Below are 19,743 nucleotides of genomic sequence, written 5' to 3' on the forward strand. Positions count from 1 at the left end.
TTAAATTTTTTTTTTCGGGAACTTGCTTGAAAAAGTTCTTTTTTCGTTTCGTTTTTTATGAACATTAAAAAATAAACCGGAGCCTAAATACAAATTCAGGCGCCACAATATTGAAGACCAAGACTTTTCAAATCTATCTCTTACAAGATCTTTTTTCCAGAGATTCTCATTGTGATAATATTTAACTAAGTTGAGATTCTCATTGTGATAATATTTAACTAAGTTTGTAGCCCATCAAAATGCCATAAATCCAGCTGTCAGCTGGCGCCATCTATGAGTGTGTCGCGAATACTACCTCTTGAAATAGCGCAATGTGTTATTGCGCTCCGGACTATTTGCATCTTCAAGGTTGTCAGGTTGACAGTCAAGATTTTGAGGAAAAGTGTTTCTCGAAGTCTTTTTTTTTTTTTTTTTGGCGGGCGAAGATATTTTGCGTGTTATTGCGATAGTGAGTAGTAGGTTGTCCATCACCCGAGTGCATCTTTGGGAGGATGTCCCGTCTTTGTTGGTGTTTTGGGAGCGCACAAATACGAATGAAAGGTCTCTCGTTTTTTCCTTTCTTGTTCGGCGGCGAAGATAATTCGCGGATGGGTGTGAGTCATTAATTTTCAATAGCGAGAGCGCGTCATAGGGAGGATGTTCCGTTCTTCGTTGGCGTTTTGGGTCACGAAAACGGGGGTGAAAGATTTCTTGCTCCAAGCGGTCCTTGCGTGAGGCCTGAAGTTACCAAATGGAGACAGACAAAAGGCTACCGAAGCGTCAAAGAGTCGATACTGTCTTACCACTTCTTTCTGTTCGAAGTAGAAGAGGTAATTTAATCTGGGGATTTCAAATATTCTGCAGAGATGCATTTAAAATGTTTACATATCTTAAATGCGGAAGAAACATATGTGAGTTCGTTGATTTTGTTTTAATTTCGACATTTGCTTTGCATATCAACTTGTGGAGGCTGATTTCTACCGTAATAAAACAAACATTGTGAAAATTTCTTCAGTGAAGCTAAAAACAGAACAAGCTCTTTGGTAGTAGGCGTTACACGTTGCTATTTGGAAGTTGTGAAAGTCTAGTGCAGATAATTCTTTGTTTGACCCAAACCAACACACTCTTGATTCAGTATTTTATGAAATAGAGGCGAATGTATTAGACAAGAACCTGCACACCTTTTAGTATGGTCGGCTGTTACTGTTGGGTGGCGCAGAAAATCTAACCGGAAAACAGGCGGCGGAAAAAAGCTCACCGGTGAAATGCTTACCGCAAAACCAACAAATGCAGAGAAAAGCTCATTTACGAAATATTTTATTCAACATTTTAAATTTAATACTCTCGGCATTGTTCGCACTGCGGTGTTTATATTTAAAGGCCCGTTCATACTCTTGCGACCGAGTAAGACCTAGAGACACCAGTGTGAACGGCACTTAAACCTCACGTCCGTGCTTTGCTCACCGCTCATACTGCGCTTTTTGTGTGTTCGTATATTTGTAAAACCAAGTGTTCTTGTTAAGTCCCAGAAGAAAAGCTTTCTTTCTAAGAAAAATAGGGAAGAGGCACACGAATTACCTTTTTTGCAGAATGCAAACAATTAAAAAAGTGGGGAACATGTTTTTTTTTTTTTTTTTTTTTTCTGTTAACTTTTACATGGAGACAGGACATTGCCTCAAAGTTGAGTACTATGAACAGCCACAACGTGACCTCCATCTCGGCACCCAACGACTCCTGACCTCCCAAAAGTATCAAGTTCATCTTAGGCCACATCACCGAAAGAGGTTATTGTTTATTATGAAACAAAAGAAAAACTGAACATAATATTGCCGCGTGTGCAGCTGGCCAGGTAGGCAGCGTGCCCGTGGCCTAACGGTTACCGTGCTTGCCTTCCACGCAAATAGCCGAGGTTTGATGCCAGGCCACAGATACACTTTTTTATTGTTTCTGTAATGTCACGTCCTGGTAAATTCTAGAACCCTGCTGCTTATTCGAGGTTAGGATGTTCTTCACGCCGAACCTTCTACGCCAATTGTTCCAGAAGCCCACGCGTGCACATAAGGGGCTCCACGTGGCGAGCCATAGTCAGTCTCTATCCTGCTAAAGTTGAGGCTTGGGCGAGTTGGTACATACTTCGGAAATTAAAAACAGCGCGGAAAGACGAGGACCAGACAAAGAAGTGACACGGACGTAGCGCTGCTACGTCCGTGTCACTTCTTTGTCTGGTCCTCGTCTTTCCGCGCTGTTTTTAATTTCCGAACTCTATCCTGCTGTTTCGCCAAAATCGACGCCTGCGACGCTAACCTTCTATTTTGTTTGCCCGATTAAACGTTTAGTTTTTCCAGTTATTCGCCGCCTTATCATTTCATTCGTGAAAATAACTTTATCCTTTGGATGCAAAGAAAAAACACTATTTAGAAAAAAAAAACGAGAAACGATCCGGCCAGAACCCATCATGTTCGATAAAATGGCGTTCTACGAAGCAGCCTCGATGAAATTGGGTTGAATTAATAGCGTTCAATTACATAACTTTGATAAAACATAGTTCGATAAAATATTGAGAGCTTCAAAGAAATAATGTTAGATCGGTTTGTAAATTGGTGAGCTTGTCTTCGTATCTATCAAAAGTCTGGTGAGCTCGATCTCCTCCGCATCCACTAGATTTCTGTGAGCTTTTCTCCGCCGCAGAACAGCGCAACACCGAGAAGCTCACGGGAGAAAAGTTCACTGCAAAACTAACAGATGCTGAGATAAATCCACACAAGACTTAAGCGATCAAGCTTTTAAATTTAGTATTTACGGTTCTACTCTGAAGGTCCTGTGGGGAACACAAAAGGATATGTACAAAATTCATATATATTACAGACACCAATAGGAATGAAGAAGCAGAAGTCCAGAGTTATGCAGGATGGGAACAATTTACAAAGTGATAGACATATTTTTTCTATAAAGACATTGCCTCAAAGTTGAGTTCTATGAACAGTAACGAAGTGACCTCGTCATTGCACCCAACGACCACAGAGGGCCCCCAAATTGTGTCAAACCCATCAGCATGAAAAAAAAAATGAAAAAAAATATTGCTATTGTCCATATACCAAAAGAATGCCATTTCCAGTGATGTGATTGGCCTAAGCCGTTTTGGAGCACCTTTTGGAGCAGCCAAAACATTGTTTTGGAGCAGCAAAAGTGGCCTTTGGAGCAGCCAAAACAGTGTTTTGGAGCAGCAAAAGTGGCTTTTGGAGCAGCCAAAACAGTGTTTCGGAGCAACAAAAAGTGGCTTTTGGAGCAGATTTTTTTTATAAAAATGAAAAAAAAAAAATATTTGTTTTAAGTGCTGCACAAAGGAAGGGCACTTTGCTCGACACAATAAACAAATTATGGTCAAGTTAGACGACCTGGGAGTCTTTCAAGTTGTTAACGGAAATGCCAATGACAAAACATATTTTGCAATGCTTCAGTTAAATAACATATATATATATATATGTACCCGCTAGAGATAAATAGGAGCCAAATTGCACATATTAAATTTATTTGAAAATGACCAGCTTAGCAGTAAATATGAAAGCATAAACTTCACTAGTTATATAATATTATAAATTGAAGCAGTATCCAACTGATGAAACACGTAACTGCTGCAATGCAATACGAAACTGTACACATGAAAAAGCTGCAGTACGACTGGTGGGTGCTTTTCCTTTTGCTTGTTGAAACTTTCTGCAAGGCTGCTGCAAGCCTCGCTTAGCTTTCGGCAAGTAATGAATGTCCACTTTCAATGTCTCCAAAGAGACATTGAGACATCTCACAAGTGTCCAGTGTTGTAGGCGTTGCCGAGCAATTCCAAAACGTCTCCCACCGTTTTACTGGTTCCCGACATGCCAGATTTTCGTCAGAAGCAAGCAAATGTAAAGCAATGGATTGCAAGCGTCCCGGCTGGTACCTCTGTCGTGCAATCATGTTCGCATGCACGTGAGGGCAACTTTGGCAGCTTGCAGTTGCACGTGCTTCATTATGCGAGCGGAGACGGCTGTTCGATCGAAACCGAAACTCTGCCACTCCGCTCTGTCACCATCTGGTCCCCAAAATTGTATGCAAAATGTAACAATCCAGCATAAAAAAGAAAAACAGTCCAGCGGCGCGTGCTTGCCAGGCCAGTACGCGAGGCATAAGCTAAATTAAAAGGTTAAAAAGCGCAAACAAAACAAGGACAATAAAGCTAATAAAAAAAAAAAGAACCTGAGCGCATCAATGCAAGACATCGCGAGTCAGGGTCAAAAAGTTCTTGGAGCGCTTTGTGCAACAATTGAACTCAAGATAAACAAGCGCGCTGTGCGAGTTCAGCGTGCAGGCATTGCCTTTTATTGCTTTAGCTAACTTGTCTTAAACTTTCTTTTGCGACAGACTTTTCATGTACCGGGGTCCCTCTCAAAAGAAATCCGACCGAGAGAAACCTAGGTAAACAGTACTTCGACACAACAGTCTTTGAGCTAGAGGGTTTTTTGTAGTAGCGTTTAATTTAAACAAGGATAGGATTGCTGATTACCCTGTAGCAGTCCTTACGTTTCATTTTAGAAAGCGCCATATCTGCAGCAATGTGTGGACGGGAACACCCGACGTCATAACCACGGTGACTGGTAGGCAGGGACCAAAAATAGTTTTGCCTCGGCCGTTTCTTTCAGAAGCGAGCGCTTCAGATCACAAGTAACTCCCAATGCGCGAAAACGTGGTTTCGTTTTACAACATGACGGCATGGCTGGTACCCGGCAAGCTAGCGTTAGATCGTCCATATACGCTTGCATCTATCGTTAAAATATTTTCAAGAGGATGCGAGACGAGACCCACAAAAGTGCGAAATGAGGAACGGCGGGAAAAACCATGCGAGACCAGATGGACGATTAATGCAGCATACTTTTTGTCGGGCAGTCGCTTGCGCCACCTAGCTCACGCATGCTCAATTACGGTACTCAGTTTAGTTTCGGTTTTGAAAGGCGACCGAAATTGGTCCTTTGGTGCAGGCTTGGCGCAGATTACCCATATTTCAGCGAAATGTAGCAGGATGTAGCAGGGTTAGCCCCTTGGCGCAGTTTGGCGCAATTGGCGCAGCAATCACATCACTACATTTCCGAAAGCGAAAATCGTAGGTGAGTGTCCATTGCATTCATCAAGAAGCCGGTGACATTTTCTCCTATTAGCTCTTTTCCGAGATTCGTGACTTTGGCATCGAACTGCACCTTTTTTTTATATCAGAACCGCAAAAAGATTGCAAGTGCCTGAAAGACGATGCCGGATTTCAGTCATCATATTTTCACAAAGCGAAGCACCTAAGGTTCTGTTGCGCACTAGAAGGTCAACCGCACCTGGGACCAGTCATTTCATCAAACGCTGTTTCATTGAATACGTCATAAGTTTCTGCCAATAAAATTTGAAAATTTATACTTTCTTTAAAATTATTGAATCTTGCAAACTATGAAGTCATTTCTCATTGTCCTCTCGGGTGACAGACACTTAGACGGCACGACGGAGAACACGCCTGGAGTTGTAACCAAGCGAATGGATTCAAGATTCCACCCCCAACCCCGATTTTTTTTTTTTTTTTTAATGTCATTAGGATTTTTTGTTTAAAAACACCGGCCAATTGTTGTAATTGGACGTTTCGGTACGGGACAACCACTTTTTTGATGAAACGGCGTTCGATGAAATGTCCTGGAACCCTACACATTTCCCTTTCTTATTTTTTTTATTTCGGGGTTGTTTTTTTGATTACTGCTTTGCTCGACGATAACTCAGGCACAGATTTAGTCCCCCTTCCCCCTTTTTTTTCTCCTATAGACAAACCGACAAAACACAAAGAAGGTCTAGACACCTTGGAACGACATACAACGACGCCTACTTCAGCCAGAAGCCTGTGGACCACCTCTAATTATCTTTGCGAGTAACGTTATCCCCAGCGCAAAGAGGGAGCCGGCCCGAAACAAACCAGAAACCGAAACTCAGCTAATTTTTGCCTAAATGTGGACTATATCTGTCGGTGCATCTGTCTAATGTTTTTAAACTGAAATCGGTCACATTATGCGAGACAAAAACAATCCAAAGGTGACCACGGTACATGATCATAGCTTTACTAATACTCAAACATTCCACTTCATCTCAGTTTCGCTTAACATAGAATTGGCTCATTTCGAAAAAAAAAAAGTTCTTAACCTATGATCTCGTAAAAAAGATAGTCACATGACCCAAAAAGTGCCCAGTGCCCCTTGACTATGTTACTTGGTGCCACAGCGTTTACTTATTTGAGTGATTTGAGGTAGCGGCGTCTCGTCCGGCCGAACAAAACAAAACAACAAATGCGGCGCTCTGTAAAAGATGGTGGGGGCCTTAGTGGCAATTCAGTTTTGTGAAGTGATTAATCGGAACACGTCATTATAAAAAATATTGTTAGAATCTTTTCTTTTTTTTAATAGCTTTGTTACATTTGAACTACGGTTTGATCAATATGTATATAGGATGCAACACTATCTAAACTTCTGGTAATTCATTTCTTAGGCATTTCGACAGTGCAACATAGAGTTCTGCTTCCGTGCAATTTAGAAATCGCACGCCTATTTAGAAGTCAGGGTGACCTTTGAAATAAAACGAAATCTGGTGCTCTGCGAAAAAAAAGCTGGGACTCAAATGGCCGCTGATTATATCACAAACTGGTAATTTTGTTTCTTTTTTTTTTTTTCGCACAAGGAGATGAGACACTTTTTTGAGTGAGTAGCTTTATTTTTCAAAGCACTGCTTCGAGGGAATGAAATGCTAGCTCTGAGGGACGCAATGCAATACCGACTTGTGGTAGATTATTTCGCAACATTATGACTAAACGCCATGAAAGAAATATATGGCATATTTAGTTTTTGTAATGACAATATCAACAATCTACATACTACTTAGAAATCGAATCGTACGAAAAATCTCGGAACACGGAATAGCCGAAGAACCGAGCGTTGGAGGCGTTCTTTGTTTTGTTTTATCCCTGTAGGAATGGCAGAAAGTGCCCACTTTGCGATGGCTTTGGAAACCCACACCCCTCTTCGATATCCTCTTTTTTGAACTACATAACAAAAAAACAGCCGTTTTCGCAGCTCGCACGGCGGCAGGACGGGGTGGGGAAGTTGGAAGGGTAGGGGCTTTTAGGGTCAAGCCGTCTGCTGATAACCGGAACAAAAAGACAAATTTTTTTGTTTATTTTTATTTGGAAGCAGCATTATATCGCATAAACAAATGGGTGGAAAGGCTTCCTCCCCAGTGCCATCTGGATTCTGGAAAAGTTCCTATCGGAGATGAAATTCTACTGAGGTATCCTCTTATGTCACTTAGAGTATTTCTTCAACATGGGCGGGCGTTCTTAACGGATTTTATGGTACACACATTTTAAAGGCTGGTCCCCAATTGTGCATTTCACCGTGATTGAGTGCGTTTATCAATGTGCAAACACACCACAGGTCAGCAAAACACACTGGCACCATCTGTCAAATAGTCCCAGAACTGCGTAGAACTAGACGAGGTTTTGCAGCATTTGCGAGATTGAATCTGTGCGCAATTCACAAGAAATGATAGCTTACTACGTGTTCAAAAACTATTTCGAGCCTGCGACAAGTTAACGGGTAAAGAATTAAGGAATAAACAGAGACTGGAAGTGCTCAGGGGCTATTCGATGGATGGCGCCAGTGTGGTCTCTCGTTGCAAGCGGTCACGGTCCGACGCAGAACTGCAAACCAGACACGAGTCCTTTATGACCGGTTAATAAAGATTATGACGGACCTATTTTTCGGCAAGATTCGGCACATGTGCACACCTTCTCCCATGGCCTTGCTTTCCGCCGTCGCCGTCATCGGTCGGCACCCATTTTTGCGTGTGTCCCGTTTCTTTCGACGATTCTTTTCTGAGCATCGGTAGCGTGGGGTGTAAAAAGCAACGGAAACAGACACGACGGCACGACGCAGACATGTTCCGACGGGCGGAGGCACGTCGGGCCGCCCTTCTTCATTTCGTAGTTAGCAGACGATTCCCAGGACCGTAAGTTCTCAAACAGGGTTCTTAGATACCCGGGTTCCCCAGAGTACCCTCGTGGTATCCCCAGGCCCAGAAATTCCCTGGACCATTCCCTGCCTCCGAGTAAACTATCTTTGCAGCTTGAGCGCGGCGACGTCGTGGGAGTGTCACGGCGTCGCCAGTCGCAATCCTGGCCGTGTCGGAGTGGCGGTGGTGGATGTCACGGACGCTCAGTCCTGCTGCGGGTTGTTTTCTGGCTTGACAGTCCACGGAAGCTTCGGCCGGCAGCCGGAGGGTTGGGACGCCGCGATGTCGGCGACACTCACGTTTGCTCGCCCTCCTTGCCGGAACTTCTACGACCGACTGCCAGGATCGGACAATCTACGGCGAGACATTCGGGCTTTCGCGACGTCATTCGTTGTCACTTTGAGACAGCTTCGATGCGTGGGCAGAACGGGACACTAAAAGCACCGGTCGGAGACACGTTACGGGCACCATGCGCCTGCCCCAGACGGCACTGGTTACTTAACCCTTTAAGCGCCTAGGACGAGCTGAGTTCGTCGGCCGCTTTTTGGCTAAAAATGCCATGGACGAGCCCAGCTCGTTCAGTGGTTTTTTCGGTAGTCCTCAATTCCACGGATGAGCTAGGCTCGTCCGAGTAGTTTGCGGCGCTGATCATAGATAGCAGCACTCGTTTTAGTTGGCGCTTTTTTTTTTTCGCCGCCGCTAATTTCTGTTTAATAAACTTTTGAAATTTTATCTATATTACTAGAGGAATAAAACTTTTAAATAAAAAAATATGGCACTTTTAGGTTACTTTCCAAAAAAAAAGAGGCACTTAAGGGGTTAAAAAAACGCCCAACGAGAGCAGAGTGCACTGCTCACCGGCGGTTCTGCCTCATCCTCTCCGGGAGGGTCCTTCTCGGTGCTGCGCAACCGTGCCAGGCGGTTCTCCATCTCATCCACACTGGCCTTGATCACGTTGGTCCGACGGATGTCCATGGCCACCAGTCCCATGGTCTGCTTGAAGAGGTCGCTTGCCTTCTCGGCATCTGTACGGTTGTCCTTGTACACCTGAGTTCGCGAGAAAGACGCTTTTAAAGAAAGCCCCTCTTGAAAAAACACCGAACTCCCCAAAAAGGATGTTAAATGGGTACGGACACGAAATAAGGTGGCCGTGAGCTCACTTCTCACTTCAATATCGGCCAGTGAAAAGCGCAACGCGTATCGCGCTTGTGACGTCAAGAGTTCCTGTATGGCCAACGTTATTGTAGTTGCGAGCGTTGGCGCTTGGTGGCGTCACCGCATGGCAATCTCTCCTAGTAGCAATATCCGAGGACTGTACGTCCTACGGCCTATACAAAGCACATCTGCAATGTCATTTGCGGCCATGCTGGTATTCTATGTGCCACAAGCGTTTGGTTCACCGCGTTAGTTTCACACCGCAGAAGTTGGAGCTCAAGGGAACCAGTAAGTACAAATAACCGTCAGTACCCAACAATGGCGACACCTGTAAGTTATGTATATAGGGAATCCACTGGGTGCCATATTTGAGCGTGTTATTCAGAGCGCATCTGAGGGAGAGAGTGGGGAGTGGTATGGTTGGCCTGGTAAAGGTCCTCACATCCTCAGATCAAGCTCCTACCTAACATTTGCAAAAAAATGGCGATCTTGATGGTGTGGAATGCACGTTGCGAAAGCACTGTGAAAGTTAACACATAGAATGTTGTAGACCCGTTGGCGTTCTCCACCAAGTCAGATTCAGGACTATTGTAAAATACCGGCAAGCGCCTACTCAAACTTTGGAGATCATCGCAAAAAAAATGGGGGATGGGCGCTTGTCCGGTCATCAATTTTACATATAAATGAACTGTGCGTATTTTCTCAGATCTTACAAATTTGTTAATGGGCGCTTAATGTGGAATGGGCAGATGAGCAGTATTCTATGGTAAGTAACTTTACGAGAGAGCCATACTGCCACGAAATGGCACTGCTTCTAAGAGGCTGATGACGTGGCGGCAGTCCAACAAAGAATAGTTGAAATCTGTTGATTCGTTTTAAAATTAGTTGTCTAAAATTTTCTGCCGGCAGCCCAGAAAGAATAGTCCAGACTAGTGTTTCTGGGGTTGCCTCCACAACATAGACCATATAGAACTAAAAAAATTAGAGCAAACATTTCATTCCTGTAGCCCTTTAAACTGTCTACACATGTCACAAAAGAATCCCCCCCCCCCTCCCTAAAATATTTCTGGGTGCAACATTTTCGGCATGAGACTGATTTTGAGCATTACCACAAACTTCCATTTCCCAACGCAATGCCGAAATAGCACGTTCCAGAACCACTCATCACTCAAGACAACTCTCACAACGTAAATACAGCAATATTTTTGTGTTTTTTTCCTTTTTCGATGAAGTTTATTTGCAGAGTTTTTTTTCACCGCAAAAGTGAACTGTGCATCGCCGAACGATGATTTTCCGCCCAAATGCAGCACTAGCGCGCCAATCCAGATGCTGAAGTTTCCAAACTAATTGTTATTTTATTCAAAATTTATGATTTCCTCAAAATTTTCACGGGAAAATGACGCTTGACAGGTATCCCGAATATATAGAGCTGAATGGCGCCAGTCACCGAATGCAGGCCAAAAAAAGCCCCATTTTTCCATCGAAATTTAAAAAAAAAAATCAATTTATGTAAATTATTGCAGAAGCGCCCACTTCGTCCGAGCACCCACCATTAACATTTGTCAGACTTGGGAATTTTGCAAATTGTATGTTAAGTGCCCGATTTCACAGGACAAATGCCCATACCTAGGTTAACCCAGTTTTCAGTTAAAGTGGGGTGGACCCTCCCCCGGTATCTTACGGTATAAGTTTTGACCAAGATAACGGTTGGTTATCTTGGTTATCCGCTAGCACTACATTTAGGCAGAGAATGAGCTTTTGGCAATGCATAGTTCCTTATTGCAGACAGCAAAAAAACTAGTAAATTTTTTTTTTGAGACACACCACATAATAAATTTTTTGGTTTACACAATACACAAGAAGGAAAACATGCACTTAAGTTTACCATGGTGAATCCTACAAATTGGACAAACAAAATGACTTGATGTGCTGAAGTCGGCGGAGTCTATTTATGAAGTGCGAATGGGCTACTGCACTCACCGTAATGGGGGCCTGCCGATAGTAGGAGACGTCGACCCCTTTCAGTTTCGCCAGTCTGTCCTCAATGTCGGCATGGATTGGTATGACCTCTGAAAAGACGCGCAAACGTCGTTTGTGACCCCCCAAGCCACGTTCAACGTGGGCAAATACTCTACAACATTTTTATTTAACTTCTTTATGTACATATGCTGTCAGCTGCCATTCAGCTGCCAAGGCGGGAGGGGGCGTACACGAGTGAAATACATGCGAAAAGAAATTCCAACGTAAGAGGAATATGAGAGCAGACAGAACCAGGGGAGGTTAATGGTACATACAGTGTAGACCGCATATAACGTATGTCGCGGGAGTCGCGAAAATCCGCACTATAAGCGGTACCGCGCTATAACCAAAACATCCATTTTTCAGGCCAAAATACATGCCATGAGAAAACTTACCTTCGTAAAACAATTTATTTTATATTAGATGAAAAATAAAGCTAAGTTTGAGGAAAGTCTTTATTTCCCCAGACTAGTACACTTCTCTCTCAAGTGTGTCACACATTTTGAAAGAAATGAGCGACTTTTGCCAGGCACAGCCTCTTAACGGCGTCGCGGGTTGCGGACGTTGCGAGCGTTCAGGATTGCTAACTCTAGTCACTTTTCTCCGGTGATGAAAAAGCGTGAAAATTCGCATCCTTTATACGGTACGCACATGAAATGCTCCAAAAAAGGCATGAAATGCTCTAAATAAGAAATCCGGGCGATGTTCGAAAACACAAATGCTTAGAAAACACCACTCTAGTCGAAGTAAACAAACACGACGACACGGGCGTTTCTGCTGTCTTGAGAGTGCCGCATGAGTAGGTCGATCTTCCCTTCTAGTACGTGCTGGGTTATCACAGCGACACACAACGAAAATTCACAGTCAAGGATAGTGCTTTTACGCGGAACGATGAGCTTCCACTATGTACGCCGTCAACGTCGACAATTACCACCGACGCCATGTTTGCGGATAGAAGAAGCCGGCCCACGACCAGCATGCAATGCGCGCGAACGGCTGGTTGGGCTTGCTCCAATGCCCCATGCCGTGAACGACACGTGCGTGCGTCCCTCCGTCGCTATGGCGACTGAAGCCTCTCTCTTTGCTTCTTCAAGCAACCTCCTTGCCTTCCTTGCCCCGCGGGTGCCGCTTGTGGCTAGCGCCGTTAACTAGTGTCGCACAGGGAAGCGTGCTCACTGCACCAGTCGGTCGGCACGGTCGGTGCGCTGCTCTAGAAACCGCACTATAACCGGTATTTCCCTTCGCGCGCCTGCATTTTAAGCGGTTATGTAATTACATGGAGTTCTATGGGAGGCGAACCGGTGGTTTAAAAAAGCCGCGTTATACCCGGTCCTGCACTATAAGCGATTATGTTGTAAGTGGTCTATACTGTATTAATATTTGACTAGCATTTGGTTAATTTAAATTAAATTCGTAGATCTGCGCAGAGGTGGTAGTTTAGGTTGTTTGGTATGAAACGTTTCTGACACACATGTGTGAGACTTGTACAGAGTGAGCAGTGCAATCAAAGGCGTAGGCACAAAAGCACAGCTCCACAACACGTTTTGCGTGCACTGCGTGCCACCCATAATGCAAACACGACCTGTTTCTTTTTTTTGCACTTCGCTCAGACAAGGTATCCACGGGCACCAGGCTCTACTGCTTAGGTCGGTGCTCGAATGAGGACTTCCTGCTACACTACTGTAAAGTCCCCAAAAGAAGGCCCACCTAAAATTAAGAGATAAATGGGGAAAAATATTGGGAAAGCAACGTGTTGGAATGCGGCGGCAGCAATAAGTATAAACGGGAATTCCGTGCGAACTCCCTTGTCACGGGACAGGATACCGCATAACGTGACACAGCACATTCGTGCTTCACGGTGCGATAAACAAGCGAGAACCCGCTGCAAACTCACGGGAACTGATATTGCACACGCAGATGATAATAATAATAATAATACGATAGCATACAAAAGTGCAAAAACCCGCTACGAACTTGCACGTCACGGGAACAGACACTGCACATTGCGGAAGCAGCAGGTTTGGGTTTCACGGTGCAATAAAGACAGGAAACCGCTACGAGCTCTAACAAAAGAAGAACAAAAAAAGAATAAAGGGGATATGAACTGCGAATTTGCATATCTGCACGTCATGGGGATGGACACCGTTGATGGCAACCAACACGAGGGAAAGCGGCGAACAGAATTGTCAAACGTACCGATACTGCATCGCATGGTCGATGTGACTCCCGTCGGACGTCGCGTGATCAACATCTGACGAGGATCGGGGCTGAATGACGTTTCTAAATTTTTATGTTATGGATATTTAGCCCCCCAAAAACAGGACGTGGCCAGGAATTCATGCAGGACTTCATGGTATGGGGTGTTTTCATGAGTGTAATTTCGTCTACCGTTTCGTCGTTGAGAGCTGTCTGGCGTGTGCTAAAAGGCTAGTGTTCCAAGGGTTCGCACGACACCCTCAAATGTGTAGTGCAAAGAAGCTTACGTTTCATCCTACTGATATTGGAAGCCAGGCATGTGGAGAAACGAAGAATGTCTCAACGACAACAACAGATCGACGTTGCACGAAAGCGTCCCCTGGTCACTGGTAGGACAAGAATCACATTGGGGTCCTTCAGTTCTCACTCCTCCTCCAGCACGAGCTTTGTACCTTCAATAACACTTTGACTTTTTGGGATCTTTGAGCATGCACGCGCAACCAAAGCACGGCGGAAGGCAACGAGCGCTTGCTGGAAACCAGTTGCCGGGAGGACGCGCCGTTCTCGTCCCATCAGCGACCATAGCAGAATTTTGCTAGTTGTTCAATTGGAAGAGAAAGACAGCAACGCTTGTTCAGACTAATCGTGTCACACTCTGCACATGGGGACTTGTGCGAGGACAGCCCTTTCTAAAAACACAGGTCCACTTCTCGTCAATGCCGCAGCACAGAACTCTCGAGATAGAAAGTGTGGAAGCGATGATGTGTAGCCGTGCAATAGAAGAGCGGTACATCACCTCTACTGTCCTGCCGAAGCTTGCGTAGCCTGTGCTCGATCTCCTCCACCTCCGGCCCCGACTTGGGTGCCGCAGACCCGCCGTTGTTCGGCTTGTGCATCAGGGCGTCCAGACGCCTTTCGGAAAGGGACGAAAAGGCAACAAAATGAGCGATCCGACAATTCCTTAATGTGCTCGCCATGAAGCAGCGCAGGTAAACGGGTGTGCCGGTTGTATAGTAGGGCATTCAGCTGGCAAGTTGGGTTTCAATTCTCATGTAAGGTATGTGGGCAGCTGTGTTTATATCTGTTGATCAAACTGTCAAATGCAGAATAGCAATGCGAGAGAAACGGCGGGTTTTTACGATGTTTGTTTTATTGATGCACTCCGATTAATCGTGCGGCGTCAAGTGACCCGACATCACAAGACGTGGTCATGCAATGTCACGCGGTATCATGACGTGGTACCACAATGTCACGTGGTGCAGCGTAATGTGTCGTTATGTCGCACGATGTGATCATGTAGCATGACGCCACATTAGACGACTTGACACCCAACATTACTAGATCCAATAACACTGTTGATACCGTGCTGTAATGAAACACAAACACTTGGCATTGCGAATTGACTTAAGGGGGGACACGGGCTAGAGGTTGAACTTCTGAACTACTCAAGTGATCGGAATGAAATTTGCAGGGGATACTTAACTTCAGATGTAGGTGCACTGTGCAAACTTTCAGCTCTCTAGCACAACTTTACATAACTGCATAAGAAGATGTGTTACTCTTCGTTATGAAATCTATGATATGCAAATGAACCTATTAAGCACCATTTTAACTGCTTGCATATAAAGTTTGGAATGTGGGACTTCGGGCTATCTCGTTTTTATAACTCAAGTATAAATATTTCAGGAACAGTGATTACCTCAAAATATAAGATGCACATCTGTCCTATGTGAATTTTTAAAGACATTGTTTTTTCTCAATGAGGTTTTTAACTTAAAACAAAATAAAGTAGATAGCCCAATTCTCCAGTAAATTTCAGTCTAGAAACATCTTGATTGTGATATCAGAATAATTTTAACTTCGATCAAAAGATTCCTTTGTATGAAATTTGCAGCAAAAAGTGGAACTGAGAAAAATGTGTTCAAACATTGAACTCCTTTACTTTGTTACTGCCTCACAATGTGTTGAAAATATTTTATATCAACATAACTATTTGGCGCATGGCTATAAAATTTAGTGTAAGGGTGTATAATTAGTTTCTAAAACCAAAAACATAAAAATTGAAAGAATTAAATTTGACGTCAAGTTATGTGACACACCATGCACGCCACTGACGAACACTGTACGTTAGTTTGCGTAACAATTCTCCATGAAAACCACTGCATCGATATGAGAGAAAATGAAAAGATGTTGTCGGCAACTGATTTCGGCTGCCCCAAAGCACCGAGTAGATCGAAAGGAAGCATTTTATTGATGAGAAGGACGTCTTACTTCTGCAGTGCCGCTGGGGGCTCCTGAGACTCGTCAGGTCTGTGTCCACCAACTCTGTATTGGATAGAAATTGAAGGCCGATTCACACATCTGACCCAGTTCCATCTATTGCATCCGAAAAGGCAGCAACGGCAAGGACAAAAGAAGACCCGTGATTCGCGACTGCTTCACAAAGCTACTTTTTGTATTGCTCGTCGTGTTGTGCACGGAAAACACCTGTTTCTGTGATTTCGTACCTGCTGCCCCTTTCCCCGCAGGAATTGAACAGGTGCAAGAGAAAGGAGAATCGGTTCAGCCAAGTTTGACAGGGCTCGTGCGCATGCAACTTGCCACCGTACTTCCGCAGAGCGGCGCTGCTTTTAGGGGAAGTTTGACGTAACAACATTCGGGGAACATCCACCAAGTGCAAATCTGGTAAACGGTTTATTCATTTTAAATTACATCTTTTTTTTTCAAACAAAAGATTGATGTATCTGTGATGTGGCCTGAATGTGGTTGATATTTAGAAAATAAGATAAGTGCTAAAATTCTGTAGCAGTACCCCTTAAAGAATGGATGCAAGGCATGACCCCATGCAAACTCTGGATTTTTGAAGCCAGATTTTTCCTTAGTGTTCCATCATTGAGGATTTGGGATAGAGCTGAGGGAGCCCAAACAAGGGCAGACTTCAGATGAGTTCTGGAAGCATAGTTTTTCCTTCTTTCCAATCGGCCTGGTGTCCTGTGCACTTTCTGTACGGGGTCACTGTGCTGAATTTCTGTGTCCAAAATAAACACAGTTTCTGGCCGAGAGGCATAGGTCACCTGTATTCATCCTTTTTGATTGTATGCCTAGCTATCTTATATAAGCTGGAGAGCCTAGATTTAAGAGAGGGAGCAACTCAAATCATGAAGAGCATTTGCAATTTAATGCCCGACGCCTCTTGCACAGATCGGTCACAACTGTACATGCGTCCCGTTGCGGGGTGAAGAGGAAAGAGGGCACAGAGGCAGAGAAGCTTACAGATGACCAACACTATTGATTCCTCCTCGCAGCTTGCATCGCAAATGCAGGCCCATACATTATGCGATCCAAATCGAGAAGTTGGAAGCACTCTGTAACTTGGGCACACTACATTAGGCCCAACGGAACATGCATTCCTGATAAAAAGTAATGTTTGTGGCGAAAAAAACGAGAGAATTCAATTACTTGCTGAGGGCCTCGAAGCACTTCCTGCAGACTTTCTTCTCCTTGTGCAGCCTTGGGACCAGAATGGCAGAGTTGAGGCACCTTGCACAGTGGGAGAACTGGCAATTTGGACAGGAATGCTGTGGTGGCACGGCAAAACGGGAGGATCAGACAGACGGCAGCGCATTCCCCAGCACGTTCTAGTGAACTGTTCAAGTCCTGATATGCATTAATGCCGAGAAAGCACGGAAAGTGAAACAGCTGCTGATGTCGAGTATTATAGGCAGGCTAGATCACGGATCGAGGCTCGCTTTGCTGGGAATGAGCGGGACCGGCCGTGGCCATTGCTCGATGCCGTACTTCGCTCCAGCGTAACTTGGCAAGGAACGCAACACTATGGAACAATGTGAAACATGTGACGGCTCTCTGCAACATGTTGCGACGTGCTTTGCTCTGACGCTCCGACTGGCTCACTGGGACCGTAGCTTTCACCGTCTGCCAAGGTAAAATTGATTACAGGCAATGCAAAGAACTCTACAGCACACACAAAAAAATCACAGCTTCTTCAGCTTGGGGGTTGTTCCCGAGATTTCAACTTCCGTGTTATCATTTGGAAATTGCGGGAAGTATCGCAAAGCCTTGCAACCTTTATTTAAAAACAAAAATGCCACGTGGTTAGGAATTGAGGGTTGCAACATTATCGGGCGAAACTTGCAGTTTAGTTTGTTTATTTAGGTAATTCTGGTATACTGCCGGACATTGCAACATTGCATGCTGGAACAGTGTGGATACAATCTTCCTTCGGCGTGCCAGTCAAGAACGTACAAGCACGTCATCTTCAATGACGCCAACAATTATGTGTCACAAAATACTAACTAAAGGTCAATGAGTGTCACTACAGAAGTGCTCATCGTTTTGACCTCCGCCGATCAAAGTTAACACTAGGTTTGAAGACTGTTACGCAAGCCTTGATAGCAACTAGAAAACCACTATTACTAATAAACCTGAGAGACATTCAATCGTAGCTTGATATCATTAGATAGACTTCATGTTGGCCAGATGGTCAGCGGGCTACGTTAGTTGGAGAATATGGGTATGCCAGACAAGGGATTACATATGGATCACAGTAAACCTGACTGCCAAGGGCTTTTGGAATGAAGTTTTGTTTTGTGCATTTCAAAACTAACTGCAAGTCGGAGTTAATTTGGATGAACCGAGGTCTTCTTTTGCAGGCAAGAGCAAGAGGAGCCACCATACTTATGGGTACATCCCAGCACATTTGATAGTTTCACGATATGAGATGTTCTTTCTCAAACCGTTCTAATGCTCCTTGGCCAGTATACTACACACTGCATAAAGGTTGCTTTGATCCTTCACTCAAGTATACAAACATACTACACACAGTTGGAGCCAAACCTCATTTAGAAGCATATTTCAATTGTGTTCGAGCTTGCCATAACGGTTCAACGGATATGCAGCTCATACACAGTTCAAGTTCAGAAGGTATGCTAGAAATTTGCGGGCTGTGCCCAAGCTATTTTGATCACTCCTATGCCGTTTCAGCACAAAGTACGTCAGATACGATCTAGTCGAAGTCCTAGAAACTTTGTAATGCCGTTATCGGCGACATCGGCTAGATGTCGCATATACCGTGTCGAAAATCCGCTGCGACCATTAGTACCAACCACAATAACAAAATCAAGACATGCAATAAGCTTAGCATATAGACAGCGGTGGATATAGAACGGTGCAGTTTTAAACGACGTACTGCATGCACGCGTTTGCAGAGTGGTTGTTTAGGAACACTAAAACACGGCGACACGGAGGTTTTTTCAAAGCAGTACAGTCGGGCCAGTGTGGATCTACGCCTTTGGAAATACGTGCATGATTACGATCTCCAAAACATAAACACATCAAAGTAACGGACACACGGGCGTGGGCCCGAAGCGAACTTGGCGACCCCACGAGTTGTCGGTACTCTTCTAAAAAAGAGATGAGAAAATAACGGCCTTTACCTCTCTCGTGAGGAGCCCGAACTTGGTACTACAACCCGTGCATGACATTTGTGAGGCGATGTAGCGGTAGTGTAGGCGCGCGAATCGAAATGACACCAAAATCAAAACAGGTGATTCACGGAGTATGGAAGGTGCACTCGGTTATTCGATTTCAACGATTCTACAGACGACACTCGCGAACGCGTAATGGGTGCTATCACGTGACAAGCTTGATTTGTTGGATTTTCACTTTATAGTCTTTTTTGTGCATGCGGACATTGTGATTAAACAAGATAAGCACAATAAGCTAAAAGTGATACTTAGAAATCAATTTCTGGCACCTCCGACCACGACCTATAGTAACACTGGAGCACTAGAGTGACAACACGCAAAGAAAAACCGGCGACTAGAGAGAACTTCGGCGCGCACTTTATTGGATGAAATTTGGTGACGTCACGACCAATAGGAGCACGGAAACAGACGCGGTCTCCTCAACGCCCGGAGAAACCGGAGAAACATCGGAAACATCGTGCCTGACGAACCGTCGTCGAACGAAAAGTGAGTGGTTTGAGTTTTCCTGTATGTGATCTCTATGTGTGTTCGTTCCACGCGTCCGAGCTCTTTCTTCGTTTCAGATCTATTTGGCGCCGTTGCCTACATTGTTTGAGCCTGCGTTCACGATTAAAACAACCATCGCAGAAAGCTGAAAGCCCGCCGAAGAACGGCTGACTTGCGAGCTAAACCTAATTCAACAAAACCATTTGATCCGACAGAATAATGTGCTTGATCTTACATTTCATGTCAACAAAGAACTGCGCTGTCTGTCTTCGTCCCTGCATGTTTTATTCTTTCGTGTTTTTCAAATCTTTACCAACCCGCGTCCAATCGAATGCCCCCATCACAA

The 19,743-nt window shown here is 44.5% G+C and overlaps 1 protein-coding gene across 1 annotated transcript in view; it reads right to left on the reverse strand.

The window, feature by feature from the left end:
* LOC8038710 (abscission/NoCut checkpoint regulator) overlaps positions 1-19,027 on the reverse strand; it is a 33,923-nt gene extending 14,896 nt beyond the window's left edge. Inside the window, 6 exon segments of the mRNA XM_029988276.4 lie at positions 8,896-9,084; positions 11,173-11,261; positions 14,204-14,319; positions 15,679-15,732; positions 16,867-16,985; positions 18,861-19,027. Coding sequence (XP_029844136.2) covers positions 8,896-9,084; positions 11,173-11,261; positions 14,204-14,319; positions 15,679-15,732; positions 16,867-16,985; positions 18,861-18,908 — 615 coding nt within the window. The 5' untranslated portion in view covers positions 18,909-19,027.
* Positions 19,028-19,743: the final 716 nt, after the last annotated feature.

The sequence above is a fragment of the Ixodes scapularis genome, unplaced genomic scaffold (genome assembly GCF_016920785.2).
Source record: "Ixodes scapularis isolate PalLabHiFi unplaced genomic scaffold, ASM1692078v2 PGA_scaffold4__175_contigs__length_147842914, whole genome shotgun sequence".
NCBI classification, from domain to species: domain Eukaryota; kingdom Metazoa; phylum Arthropoda; class Arachnida; order Ixodida; family Ixodidae; genus Ixodes; species Ixodes scapularis.